Source organism: Pinus tabuliformis, chromosome 7 (assembly GCF_031772625.1).
Source record: "Pinus tabuliformis cultivar Carrire ecotype Pingquan chromosome 7, CPIR1, whole genome shotgun sequence".
Taxonomy (NCBI): Eukaryota; Viridiplantae; Streptophyta; class Pinopsida; order Pinales; family Pinaceae; genus Pinus; species Pinus tabuliformis.
In genome coordinates, this window is record NC_142293.1 from 1,673,049,587 (window position 1) to 1,673,064,690 (window position 15,104).

A 15,104-nucleotide genomic window follows, 5' to 3' on the forward strand; every position below is an offset into this window, starting at 1 on the left:
TGTTTATGTGTTGTAAGTTCTATTGTTTATGCTGATATGTAAATACATGTAATAGTAAAACAATGCAGCAAATAACAAACACATAAGACAACAATATAGTATGGAGTTCACCCAAAACTCTTGGGCTACGTCTCCTTGAGCTCTAGTCAACTCGACTAGGCTCTCTAGGATTATGGCATAAGTCCATTTACAAGCTCCACGCTCAACTCCATTGGATTACACAGAAAAAAATAGGCTTAGAACACCATCTTATCCCTGGCTCTGAAGCTCTCCGGCTTTTTGGCTCTGGCTCTGGCTCTGGCTCTCGGCTCTGGCTCTGGCTCAGGCTCAGGCTCTCGGCTCTGGCTCGTGGCTCATGGTTATGGCTTTGGCTCTTGGCTCTCGGCTCTTGGCTCTGTGAGCTATCAGCAGTTCGCTTGACCTCCAAGCGACTGTCTCAGCAACTTTCAGCTCTCTGGTTTTTCGCTCGACCTCCAAGCGACTCCAAAAACTCCCTCAGCTGCCTGCTACCTCGTCAATTGAGCTCTCTGGCTTTCTTGAGGCATCCTTCCAGCTCTGCGGCTTCCCCAGCCGTTTCTCTGCGTGTAATCATTCCTCTGCGGCTCTGCGGCTTCTTCTACTCCTTGTCTCTTCGACTGGCCATCTGGCTCTGTGGCTCTCTCTGCGTTACAAATGCATCATTGTCTATAAAACGCCCGCTTGCAGCGTGGCACAATGATTAGGGGTAGTTACAAAGGAATCGGGGCCTTCCTTCAGGAAAAACCCGAAAATGGAACAAAATTCCAATACATAGAGATTTAACGAAAATACACTGTTGGGCGCAAAAGCGCGGACTTCAAATTCTATGAAATCGTCCTCATATCCCTATCCGGCCCGCCCTTTTATGGTTGGCGCAAGCCCACTGTTGATCTGCGTGATCTCCGATCCAACGGCTGACAACCATTTCGGGTGTCTTATGTGCACGAAGACTACTTGCCCGAAAAGGCGGTTTTCTCTCTCTTTCGCCATGCCATGTGTCGGCCAGTGTATGGGATCGGGCGGAGCCTGTCCAATACCACTTACCACCTGAGGCCCGCCCAAAATCCCGCTTACCACAAAACTCCTATATATTTTGGTTTTATAATGGAAATGTGCTAATACACAAAAAATCCGAAAAACCCGGATTTCAAATTTTATGCAATCGGGCTTATAATTCCCATTGGGTCCGGCCCTTATCGGCTTATCTGAAGTCGCGTGCCCAACGACTCTTTGTATCGTGGATCACCGATCTCCGATATCGGCGTATCGTTGTCGGCCTCGTCGCTATATCGCACATCGCAATTGCAATGGCCCCGAGGGTCTTCCCTTTGACCATGCCGACTATCGATCTTCTGATTGCCGATATCACACCTCTCGTATCGCATCAGCGGGGGTCTATGTCCCTGCCCCTCCGATCTCCGATATCGCAATCACTTTAATCGCATATCACTCATCGCGAATCCTTCATGCCTTTGGCTTAAGTTTGCCCTTTGAGCCTTTTCAATGCGATTTCGTTTAAGAAGTCCTTAAGTCCATTTTTATAAGAAATGCCTCCTTTTTTCAAAGGACAAAGGCAACCTTCTTTCTGCGATAACTTCTTCATCCGAAGTCCGTTTTAGCCCATTCAAATTGCAGTAGATTCAGAATGAAACGATCTACACAATGGGACTATTTCTAGGAGCATCCTCAGACTTTCATTTTCCGTTGTGAGGAACACTTTAGACTTAGAAGTCTATCTTAGATCCATTTTGGATCAACTAAGAAGAGATTAGAAGGCTAAGCAAGGCGGGAAGCAACGGTAAGGGGATCATAATCAAGAAGGAGGAGGAGGATGCTGCCCTAGCATCTGAGGGAAAGGAGAAATGGAAGAAGAAGGACCTCTTCAAGGTCAAATGCTTCCACCGTGGGGAGCTAGGTCATTATGCGACCTAGTGTCCAAGGAATAAGAGTAAGGGAGAGGCCTCCAAGACCAAGGCAACGCTAGCAAGGGCAAAGAAGGAAGTGGAGACAGATGATGACTGTGCCATGAGTGCTCATGTGCCACTTGAGTGCAAGTGGCGAGACATCGAGCCGTATTCAGACAGGCTACAGGCAATGAGGGGCAGGATCCTCGAGGTACTCAACCTCTTGGATTAAACCTTGCTACGGGAGCCACGAAGAGGAGTAGCAGTGTTGGCGAATGTCAGTAGAGACGGATGCAGATGGAGCGACAAAGAGAGCTACAGTGCAGGATTCCCAGGACAATGCAAGGCTAGCAGGATGCAACAGTGCGAGAGGCACGGGAGTGTTGCACCAGTGTAGTATGACACAGAGAGGTGTGCAATGGTGCGAGATGCATGGAGTTGTTGAAGCAGTGCAAAGGTCAGAGAGGGAGCACTTTTCAGTGACAGAGGGAGCCTCATCATCAGGAGTGTTTCTAGCCTGACGGAGATGTTAGAGTTGGGAGATCAATTACTTCTCAATCACTGAGTTGCAGTGCACAATGTTACTTGGGAGCGGGAGCGGAAGCAGGAGCGGGAGCGACCATTTTCAGAAGCTCCCGGTTTGGGAGCGAATCCCGGAGCGATTTTTTAAAAATATATATATTTTTTATATTTTTTAATTTTTGATACATAAATGTCAACAAAAACATGTAGAATGATGAATTAGATATAAAAAACATAAAAAAGCATAGATTGAACCATATAACAACAATCATCTAGAAGTTATAATCTTCATCAACCACGTCCGCAAGTTAGTAACTAAAAGAATGTTGAATGAATTGATTTCGAATGAGCAAACAGCTCAATCATAATACAAAGATATTTACAATAATAGAAACATCAGGTTTCTATGTAGAATATAGAAACACTCAGTTTCATCAAAGAAACTGCTAAAAGAATATAAATAGCAAAAGCTAAAAGGAATGAGCATTAAATGCTAAATAGGAATATTCTAATATATTCTAATACCCTCCCTTAATGCTCAATCTATTTACAACACCAATAGACCCTCTGAATTTTACAAATTTATCAGGACCAAGAGGCTTGGTGAAGATGTCGGCGGGCTGCTCTGTTGTGGGAACATATTGCAACTAAACTGAGCCGTCTTCAACAAGCTGGCGAATGTAGTGACAATGAGTTTCCACATGCTTTGTTCGTTCATGAAAGTTAGGATTCTTGGCAAGTTTGAGCACTCCCTGATTATCACAAAACAAAGAAGTAGGCCTTGTCTGAGAAACATGCATATCTGCCAGCATACGTCGAAGCCAAACTGCCTCACAGGATGCCTTAACTGCTCCCCGATACTCAGCTTCTGTTGAGGAGAGAGCCACTGCTTGTTGCTTCTTACTAGTCCAAGTAACAGCACCGGATCCTAGATTAAACACATACCCAGCTGTAGATTTACGGTCATCAACCGAACCGGCCCAGTCAGAATCAGTGTACCCACTGAGAATAGGATTGGAACTTCGAGTGTATAGGAGGCCATAATCAGAGGTGCCACGCACATATCGTAGCACACGCTTTGCTGCTTGCCAATGATCAGCTTTAGGAGCGGACATGAAGCGAGAAATGTAGCTTACTGCAAAACTGATGTCAGGTCTGGTAGCAGTAAGATAGATGAGACTGCCCACTAATTGCCTGAATAAAGTTTCATCCACAAGGGGAGAGGATGACTGAGCTGAAAGTTTGAGCCCTGGTTCCATAGGAGTCGTGGCCGGTTTGCAATCCTGCATTCTGAATCTGTCCACAAGATTTTTGGCATACTTGGACTGAGAGAGAAAGATCTGATTTTCAGTCTGCCAAACTTCAACCCCCAGACAATAATGAAGAAGCCCCAAGTCTGTCATCTCAAAAGTTCTGCATAAATCTTGTTTGATCCCATGGATCAAATGTGCAGAGCTGCCAGTAATGATAAGATCATCCACATAGACAACCACAAACAAGATATCATCACCAGTATGCTTGATGTACAGGTTTGCATCAGAAGGGCTCCGCTGAAAACCCTGATCTGTCAAGTACTGATCAATTTTCATGTACCAAGCCCGAGGAGCTTGTTTCAATCCATAGATTGCTTTAGCTAACCGACACACTTTCTGTTCTTGACCAGCAACCTTGAATCCTGGAGGCTGCGTCATGTAGACTTCTTCTTGAAGATCACCATTTAGGAAAGCACTTTTTACATCCATCTGATGAACTTTCCAATTGAACTGAGCTGCTAGGGCAAGAACAAGCCTTATGGTACTCATCTTGGCTGTAGGAGCAAAAGTCTCCTCATAGTCGATGCCTTCTTTCTGTGAAAATCCACGAGCCACAAGCCGAGCTTTATACTTGTCTATGGTTCCATCAGCTTTGTATTTCACTTTATACACCCATTTGCAGCCTATGGGCTTTTTGTCTGCAGGAAGATCAGAAAGTGTCCATGTGTGATTCTTCTGAAGACTCTGGAATTCGGCTTCCATAGCTTGTTCCCACTCAGATGTACCCTTAGCCTCTGAATAGGTTTGAGGCTCAAAAGTACTGTGTAGGTTAGCCATAAGAGCAAAATTGACTGTAGACTGTTGTCTGCTCTTATGTCTAGAAGTTCTGCCTTCAAGGAGCTCATCATCCCGGAGATCACCAATGGTTTTAGCCCACCATTTTGGTCGAAGAGTAGAAGAAGTAATAGCAGAAGTAGAGGAACCAATATCAGGAGGAGGTGGATGAGACTCAAGAGCGATAGGGGCCGCAAGAGGAGGGTTATTTTCTGGAGGAAGCTCAGATAGAGTATGATCAAATACTGATGCTACATCATCCCTCCCATCAGGTGGACCGACCGGAAGAAAAACACTGTGAGGCTCATCCTCAGAACACTGCTTAGAAGAAGAAGACTGAAAAAATCCTCTGTCTTCATCAAATACTACATCCCGACTGAAGCTAAGCCGACCAGTGGCTATATCTATCAGCCTATAGGCCTTGTGATGATCACTGTACCCTGTCATCATGAGTTTCTGGCTTTTAGAATCCAACTTAGATCGCTTAGCAGCTGGAATCCAAACATATGCAACTGAGCCAAATACTTTGAGGTGACTGATCTTAGGCTTTCGGCCAGACCAAACCTCTTCAGGAGTCTTCCCTGTAACAGCCTGAGTGGGTGATCTGTTAAGAAGATAAACAGCAGTAAATACTGCTTCAGCCCAGAATTTGTTTGGAACACTCCTGTGTTGTAGCATGGAACGAGCCATTTCAACAACCGTGCGATTGCGACGCTCGACAACACTGTTTTGCTGAGGAGTGTAAGGAGTGGTTAATTGACGTTTGATGCCATGGATATCACAGAAGTTGGCAAACGCTGAAGAACAAAATTCCCCCCCATTGTCTGTCCTAAGGGTCATTATGTTACAACCAGATTCTTTCTCCACTAAAGTTTTAAACTTCTGAAAGGTACTAAGAACATCAGATTTATTTTTTAAAAAATATACCCACATCTTTCTACTGAAATCATCTACAATAAGTAAAAAATATTTGCAAGCAGTGATAGAAGCTGTATTCATAGGTCCGCAAATATCAGCATGAAGTAACTGAAGTACCTTAGATGCGCGCCAAGATTCTCCATTTTTGAATGAAGACCGATGTTGCTTTCCCGCTTGACAGGCGCTGCATACCCCCAACTGCTGAGTCTGAATATCAGGTAATCCAGACACAAGTCCCTCCCTAGAGAGTTGGGAGAGATACTGCATATTGAGATGCCCATATCGCTGATGCCATAGAGTGCTGATAGGAGAAATACGTGCTGCTAGAGCCACTTCTGGAGAGTCACCGGTGTCAAGTAGCCTGTATAAACCATGATCTTCTAGGCCAACAGCAACTGTTAAACTAGACTCCCTGTCAATAATGGAGCACTTGTGGGCACTGAACACTACATCAAGTTGAGGAGAATTCCTCATAATCTGGCTGACAGATAGCAGATTAATTTCCATACCAGGAACATAGTAGACATTCAGAAATATAAGTGTGCGCCCACCAGACTGAATTTGAACTGTACCTCTGCCAGCTATTGTGTACTTTTCACCTCCGCCAAATACCACGGAATCACTGAAAGGTGAGAAGTCAATAAACCAGTCACGCCTGTGAGAAAAATGACGTGATGCGCCAGAATCAATGTACCATGCAGAGGTAGGAACATGATCTGAAGACCTTTTAGCCATAAAGGCGTAAAAGGCAGACTCTGTCTGCTCGGAATGTTCTGGAACATTTGCTGTCTGATGTGGCCCTCCCTGTTTCCTGTGTTCAGAAGCAATCCTCTGTCGGCAATCTTTCTTCATGTGGCCGAACTTGTGACAGTAATTACACTGCACACTTTTCTTCCGAGCAGGATCAAAAGGCTGAGAGGAGCCTTTTTGCTGAAAGGACTGAGAGGACTGATATTTAGCAGAAAATGCATTTTCCGAGGACACTGATGAAGCACTACTACCAAACTGCTGTTTCCACCGATCCTGCTGCAGAAGTTTGGTACATAAATCTGGAAACTTCAGATCAACATTTGTGGTGGTAATGTTGAGCGTTTCAATGAAGTGTGCATAAGATTTCGGTAGACTTTTCAAAGTAATGACTACCATATCTTCCTCCTCCATGGTCCGACCAATGGCTTCGAGCTGATCTCGAATGTCTTTAATTTTGTTGAGATGTTCCTGTAGAGACATATGTTCGTCCATCATGATGGAGAACAACTGATTTTTGAGAAAAAAAGCTCTGCTTTTATCAGATGTCTCATGCAATTCTTTCAACTGTTGCCAGATTTCAGCAGCTGTCTTGCCAGAAGGGATCTGTGGTAACTGATCATCAGCGACAGAGAGCTTGAGAAGCATAACAACCTCTCGATTTCGATCATCAAATTTATCTTGATCGGTCCCGGCTGTACCTGGACGAAGCTCTTTGCCCAAAATGAGTTGATCAAGACGCCTGTACTCAAAAATGGTCAACATTCTTTGTTTCCAAATGTTATAGTTGCTGCCATTGAAGCGTTGATTTCCTTCTAACATCAGATTGGTAAGTGTGGCCATTTTCACAAAGAAAATACAGAAGTATGACACACAAGAACAATGTAGCTGACTGTTTATCCTGGTGTAAATTAAAGAACAGACTTTGTCCTGTTAAAAAAAAGTTTTACCCAGCAAAGATATCTCTCCAGTCTAAAACAATGGTAATACTGCTAGCACAAAATATATATTTCTGAGAATACAGTTTCCCACAGGAGAATGCAAGTCTACCATACGTGTATAGCTTGTAAAGGAGGCTGTCAGGATCACAAAAAAATTCCGCTGATAAAAATTCCGGCAACCAGAACCACAAATACCACGGATAAAAATTCAGGCAAGCACCACAGATTGGTAACGCTGATAAATCAAATACGAACCGGCAACCAGAACCACAAATTCCACAGATAAAAATTCCGGCAAGCACCATGGATTGGTAACGCTGATAAATCAAATACGAATATCTAAACAAGTTGACCCACGTGAGCTATCAAGGCTTCACGTCACGTCTCAGCTGTAAACGACTCAGAGATATACGTCTCAGCTATATACGGCTCAGCTATATAGATCCACAGGTGTATATATCCACGGGTTTCAACTGCCACGGGTTTCAACTGTATATATGGACCACGGGTTTCAAATATTTATCCTCGGGTTTGAAATATAAATGAACCACGGGTTTCAAATACGGGTCGGAAATATATAGCTACGGGTTTCAACTGCCACGGGTCGGAAATATATATGAACCACGGGTTTGAAATATAGCTGAACCACGGGTTTCAAATACGGGTCGGAAATATATATCTACAGGTTTCCACTGCCACGGGTCGGAAATATATATCCACGCCAAAATATATATCCACAGGTTTCAAAACGTGTATCCACGGGTTTCAAATGTAAATCCTCAAGCTTCAAAATGAATATCCACGAGTTTCAAAAATACACGCGTATCCACGGGTTTGACAGCTTTGAAAATAAAACCACGAATTTTCCCACAGATCGAATTTTCAAACCACGAGTCTGACTTTCAAAAAAACAAATGAGTTTTGAGAGAAAAACACCTGGATCACAAATGCTGAGAAATTCCACGTTGTGGTCGAGTAGCCGCCAGGTGAAGAAGAAGATAGCCGGATCCACGATTCCAAGCAGAACTGGCCAGCCAAAAAAAAATTCCGCTCCCACGAAAACAGTCACCGTCACAGAGTTATTTCCTTAATAAAATGATCATGCAAGGGAAGAATCCATTTCTGTATCGAGATGGACGACTGTAAGCTTTTATCACAGCGAGCAAAGCCGAGGCTAAGACTCAGTGAAGGCTGCCTGGCTTACAGAGGGCTCGACCTTAGAAAGGACTCAAGAGATTAAAATGCAGAGAGAATTACTGTTCAAGAAATCTCTTAACCTTGCTCTGATACCATAAAAGAATGTTGAATGAATTGATTTCGAATGAGCAAACAGCTCAATCATAATACAGAGATATTTACAATAATAGAAACATCAGGTTTCTATGTAGAATATAGAAACACTCAGTTTCATCAAAGAAACTGCTAAAAGAATATAAATAGCAAAAGCTAAAAGGAATGAGCATTAAATGCTAAATAGGAATATTCTAATATATTCTAATAGTAACATAGTAACATACAACATATTGAGTCTCATGATTCATCAATCTTAAAGTTTCAAGCTTTCAAAATTCAATATATAACATTTATCATCATTGATCACCAAAGTTGTACTTGTAAGCTAAGTGTAACCATTACAACAAATAATATCTAACATGAAATGAAATGTTATAAAATGAAATGAAATGAAACAACTTTCAACTTTCATGAAGCATCATATTCATAATTCATTACTAATGAGTTATAATTGCCAACTTCAAACTTAAATTGTCATATATTGTTTAAAAAAATATCATAATAAATATGAAAGAGTCAATAGTTATAAAAGCTACTAGAAACTAGAAAAGAGAAGTAAGTCTATTATCTATTTCTTATGCTTGGGCCTCTTGCCACCACGAGAAATGTCTAATTTTTTAGTCTTGTTGCAAAATCAGGATATTTGTCGTTAATATCACCCTCCAAGCATTAATATCCAGAGGTATCTTTGTCATTACCTTTGTACCTGTATAGGGATCTTTGTCATTAATATCACCCTCTAAGCATTAACATAAGATAGAAAAATCATAGCATGTCAAGTCAAGATTTTGTTTGAGTGATGCGTACATTTTTAGAAGGGTCATGATAGAGGAGTTCGACAACCAATGTCTCTAACATCAAGGTACATAGAGGGATTGGTACTCTTGATTAAATATGAGTTCCATACCCTAATACATGACAAAATTCAATGGAAACATTGCAATCCCCCAATCCTGAAATCCTGAAAAACTGATAAGTCTGCTGGATTTTGAATGAAATCTAAAATTCTACTTTCTCCATATGAAATCCAATGAGGACGAAACCACTCTCAAACATCCTGAGTCATTTCATGGTAATGTTAAAAATTTAAGTAAAAGGATGAAAATGAAAATTAAAGAAAATGTCACTTTTACTTTAAGAATTTAACATTACCATGAATAGCATATCAATACTAGGGCCTAGACTTGATCATTAAGTTGCCCCACTCAAAAACTATTTGTTTCTTTCAAAAAAAATTGCATTTCGAACATTACTACAAAAAAAAAATGCAAAAAAGGCAAAACGCTCCCGAAAATGCTCCCGAAAAGGCAGGGAGCGAATTTTTTTTTAGGGAGCGCGCTCCCGACCCGCTCTCGAGTCGCTCCCGCCCGGAGCGCGGATCGGGAGCGGGAGCGAGGGGGGGGGGGCGCTCCCCCGCAACACTGGTGCAGCAATTAGCAGTGGTAATCCTATGGGTAGCACGATGCAACATGATGAGAGGGGTTGCAGTGTAGATGCAGCAGTGACAGGGCCATGGGCAGCAGCACAGATGTAGAGGGAGTTGCAGTACGGATGCAGTAGTGGTAGTGATAGGGCCATGGGTAGCAATATAGGATGCAACAGTGTAGATAATGGGCAGTATGCCTAGCATCAACACAAGGACCGATGTTGAATGATTAGGGTGATGCTCAGTGAGGAGTATTACTGGAGCAAAGTCCTCGCTAAGAGGGAGTGTTGATTTGGGGTAGCATCAGATGTGCTCTAGCCACGAAAATTGGTGGAGAGGCTAAGGCACATGAGATCTCGAATACCTAGAAAGGGTTTGGGCAGATTCTAAACAGTTTGGGAGATATTACAATAATAATATTTTAATGGAGTCCCTAAATCTAAACTTAGGGAAAATAAAATATTAATGTGAATTAGTATAAAACTGCGTTAGAATGGTCCAAAAGACATGGATCAAGCCAGATCTAAACTTACCCGTTGATTTGTCAACGAGAAAAGTATAAGAGGAGGCTTGAGGGTCACTTGGAGAACACACCAAGAGATCAAGATTTCGACTTTCTGGGGTTGGGTTTGTTGAGAAAGTTGAGAGAGTGATCAGAGTTGCAGCCGAGGTGCAGTGAATACAGAAGCAGAGAGGCAGAGATAGCACCAGGAGGATCAACGCAGTAGCTGGAGAGAGGGACGCAATAGCAGCCAAGGGTTCATGCAGTGCCTCAGAGGGCCAACGTGGGTGACACAGAGGGCCAGAGGACTGACGCAGGCCAAGCCAGAGTGACGGTGGGCTAATGCTGGGCCAGAGAGAGGCTGACGCAGTCCCTAGAGGCTGACGTTGGGGTTTCATGGGGTAGATTGGAGCTGGGAAGCTGTCGGAGTGATTATCTGGGGTTTCAGCCGGAATATCTGTCTTCGAAGGAGAGGTACTACTGCTGAGATTATTCTCTGTTGGGTGAGCTGGATTTGGCACCCAGATTGTATTCTGAAAGTGCTTAATAAATCAAACCCTCAGATAGCTGCACTGGTTTTCCCGCATTGGGTTTTTCTGGGGACATTAGTCCAAAAACAACGGTGTCACTTGTGTGCTTGTTTCTATTTCCTTCAGTTGATGGTCTATAATGTGTTGAGTATGTACTTGTATTTATTTCCAGTATTTACATGGTAAATAACTTGTTAATTAACAGAACAAGTAGGTAGGAATAAATTAGTAAAGTACATGAAGTGTTTCTAACGTGTTCAACTTAGTAATATCAACAATAGGAGGATTTGTGCAATGATTTAGGAGGCTTCTAGTGCGCAAAGATTAAGGGGCAAGGATAAGGAATTGCAAGGGCAAGTCAAGGTATTCAGCAGGGGAACAGTTGCGAGCTAGAGGGCTGAGATCAAGCAGTGATCAAGGCAGGCTGAGATCAATTGTATCAGCTGAGATTAGTGAGAAGAAGCAGAACGCTTTCTCAGAGACAGATTGCTTTGTAATAGATCCAATTGCTCAAGAACAATCAATAAAATACCACAACAAAGAAAGCAGGTTTTCCCTTTTGGGTTTCCTAGGTAAACAAGTGTGTCAATTTGTGTGATGTGTTTTTATATCTGGTGTTTTTATTCACTAATAATATGTCTTTTGTTTTAGATTTACAGAACCGGTGCATGCTCATTCCAAGGTGGCCCCTTTTTTACAAACCCGGCCGGTTAGGTACCAAACTGGCCATGAATCAGGTTTATTGCTGTGGTTAGCAAGCTCGGGTGTCTGACTGGCTGGTTTGGCTGATTTCCGGTTCAACTCGGCCGGTATTTAAAACTATGCGTCAAATATTGGCTATCAGGAGGTGCTGGCTGGATGGTTATCCAACTGACTGTCCAATGTAGGAGAAAAGTTTTCTCTGATGGGGTTACCACTGTCCATAGTAATCTTTGGAATATCCTTCATAATCACTGCAGGTTATGATGTCTCCTGTTGCTACTGTCGCTAAGATTGTCACAAGAATGTATTGTTACTTTCATGGAGCTTATGATCTCATTAAATCATGTAAAGGAAGTCTTCTCTGCTGTAGATGAATAATAACTTGTCTTATAACTCTGATATATTGAGACACTGGATACTTATGCATCATACAAAGCCATTTACTGGGCACACTATTCTGCCATTTCTGCATGAAGATTGAGAGGTGGCTGAAGTGTGAGAAATGCTCTATTTGGTATTAGGGTTTATCACTTCATTGCCAACAGTTGTAAAGAGCACAAGACCTTTATCAAATTGGACCAAAATTTGTTAGGGCTCCTGGCTGGGCTTCATGTTAACGTTCTTACCAGATGTCAATGACACTATGCATGCCCAAAATCTGTTACCAGTGTTGAGCTACGGGGATCTGTTATCCATAATCCTTCAGATGCCAGCATTTTGAACCTCAACCAGCACTTGGAACCATTTACTTTGATGGTGTATTCTTTGAAGAGAGGATAATATGTTGCCAGCATTCAGTATGCATCTTTCCCATTGGCAATGAAACGATTTGTAAACAGTTTTCCAATTCTCAATGCCCTTATGATGAAGATGCTCAGAACTGATTATTTTATTTACGATCCTTTTTGATCTGTGCGACTTTTTGTCATACTGTAATTCAAGCACAATGCTACATGTTGGTTTTGTATGACCACCAATATAAGGTTCACTAACTGTGCATTCCCTTTCTCCTACCACATCAAAATCATCATTTTTTATGTTTTTGTGACAATCTTAAGTGCCAGAAGATTCACATGAATGGCTTCTGCATGACAATCTCTCAACATTTTTCATTCAAGAGGGTATCATGCGATGCATATTGAAATCTTCAACAAAACCAAACTCAGATTCATCATCGCTGTCAATCAGTTCTGGCATTGCCATGTTCCTAGTACTTTTCAGCCTTGGAACAAATAAAATGAAGTGGTAACCGACCAGTATTTCCATGCTTTTGAAAGAAAGCATGCCGGTAGACCACCAAAGTTACTCCTCTCAAGCATCCATAAACATCTTTCCTTTCAATGTTATCCCCATTCAAGATGCTGATTCATTCATGCATCCAGCATCCCAAGTGGAGTACAACCCTATAGCAGATTGAGGGGTAACACTTCCCAGTATTCATGGATGGAATTCCTTGTAAACTCATCGACAAAGAGTAGTGCTGCTAACCCTAGGTTATTCAACCCAAGCACCTGGAAGGTTATTCAACCCAAGCAGCTGGCAACACAGAACTAGCCAAATACACAACACTTCTCTGACAATTGGTTGAGGTTACCCCTTAAGCAATGTCTTGTATTACTTACACATTATTATCAACAGCCATTTAGATATATACTTTGGGCAATGGTCCATATTTTGGTTTGTGCTTTTCCTTTAGAATATCCTTGTGCAAACACCATAGATGTATCATGTGCAAATTCAAATTATATGGACTTATATGTCTTTTGCTTCTTGGTAATATTTTTGCTTCTATTTTGAGCCAATGGTGGTCCTTTCTAAAATTCAAAGATTTCTTGTGAATATTATGTGGAGAATTTATTTTTTCCCTTTTCTAGTTTGTTGCTTTTGATACTTATATGGACTTTTTGGCTTTTTTGACATGGAAGGCTGAAAGGGAAACTGGGGCCCTACGTGAGGCAAAGAACAAACTTGAGAAGCGATGTGAGGAACTAACATGGCGACTTCAACTCGAGAAAAGATTGCGTGTAATGAAATTTCTCATGTTCCTATAATTTTAAATTGTCATCTTGTTTGCATGTTGTTATTTGTCAATAGAAACCTGGGGCTTTGTTGGTATCAATAAGTGGCTAAAATATTTAAGGAAATTTAGTACTTTGTAGTGATTTATTTACTCTAGTTGGGTTGTTTCTGTCAGTTATGAGCTGATTGTGTCTTTGTACCCGCAATGATGCACAATATATTTTCTTAAATTATCCATTATGTAGCTGCACCTTCTGGAGCTTCGTTGTGATATTGTTGTAAGTTAAAATTAATTCTGAAATGCTCTGCTCAATGTGTAAATTAATGCTATTTCATCCATATCTGTTTCCCTGCTTATTATTTGTTTGTTGTATTTAGGATTTCACATGATATGTTGGGACTATGTTGGCTCCCTAATTTAGTCAAATCATTTTAGTGGAAAAACACTTCCAAAGGGTAATTTTTAGACAGGATTTCTAGCAGTCAAGGACAACTGGCAAGCATTCCTACAACATACAGTCTAAGGTTCAATATCCTTTCTGCACAATCTGCAATACTTGGTCAATTCAAGTATCTTTGAATCAATTAGCCATCTTCTACTAATCAAAAAACATGATAGGGTGTAAAGGATATTGTCTGTAGGGGAAAGATTTGACACCTATCTAAGCCTAAATACTCTGTTGTTGAAAATCTTCTTGTGAACAGCAACCAAAAGCTTTTAGAGTGCTATCTTAGAAGGACATTTGTAGTGAATGCTTAGCATCTATGCTTGCAGGCATCATGTCATACTCCATATTTACTTGACTCATCATGACGTTAAGTTGAATGTAAAATCATTAAACACTAACAATTAGTATGTAGATATAATTCATTCACAATATAATTACATTTGTGTAGAGAAAAAACAAAAGAAAACAACCATTATAGGATTCAGTTGTTATATAAAATGGAGACAAAGCCTAAATTGGAAATCCCTTCTTGACTACTTCGTTATAAATGTTCTTTATCAGGGTAAAAGTGTGGATGGCTCATTAAATCAGTTATAGTTTCTTTGATGGTTACCTGGTTGATCCTGCCAGTAGTCATTTATATGTAAATTTATAAGCACAATTTTTACTTGGTGAACCCTAGAAGTTAAACAGGATTTTACCCTCTGCATTGCACTCTTTGACCCCTAGGTTTTATTTTGAAATTAATCTTATACAAGTCCGTCGACCCGAATTGCATAGAAAATCCTTGAATGCAAAATTGAATAAATTAGTGAACTGTATTAATACATATCTTCATTTTAACTTTATGAGGCCTGGATACAATCTTTCTCATGAAGTGTACACTACATCCATTGGCGAAAGTATCTTTTACAATCAAATAGTCTCTTAACATAACTCAAATCTTCCCCTGTTGGAAAATGTTACTAGGTTCGGTCTTCATAATTGTCATTTTGGTTATGTCATTATATATTTGATGTAAAATGCAAAAGAAGAAAAAGAAATTT

General features: G+C 41.2%; 1 protein-coding gene across 9 annotated transcripts in view; it reads left to right on the forward strand.

The window, feature by feature from the left end:
* Nucleotides 1–15,104, forward strand: part of LOC149254884 (myosin-11-like) — a 483,587-nt gene that overhangs the window by 188,535 nt on the left and 279,948 nt on the right. For all 9 annotated transcript variants that reach the window (XR_016267192.1, XR_016267193.1, XR_016267195.1 and 6 more), the window contains one exon: nucleotides 13,516–13,614. Coding sequence is in view for 4 of the 9 variants with exons in the window: in XM_089460258.1 (XP_089316384.1) it covers nucleotides 13,516–13,614 (99 nt within the window). In the remaining 5 variants the exon portion in view is untranslated. The remainder of the gene's footprint in view (nucleotides 1–13,515; nucleotides 13,615–15,104) is intronic.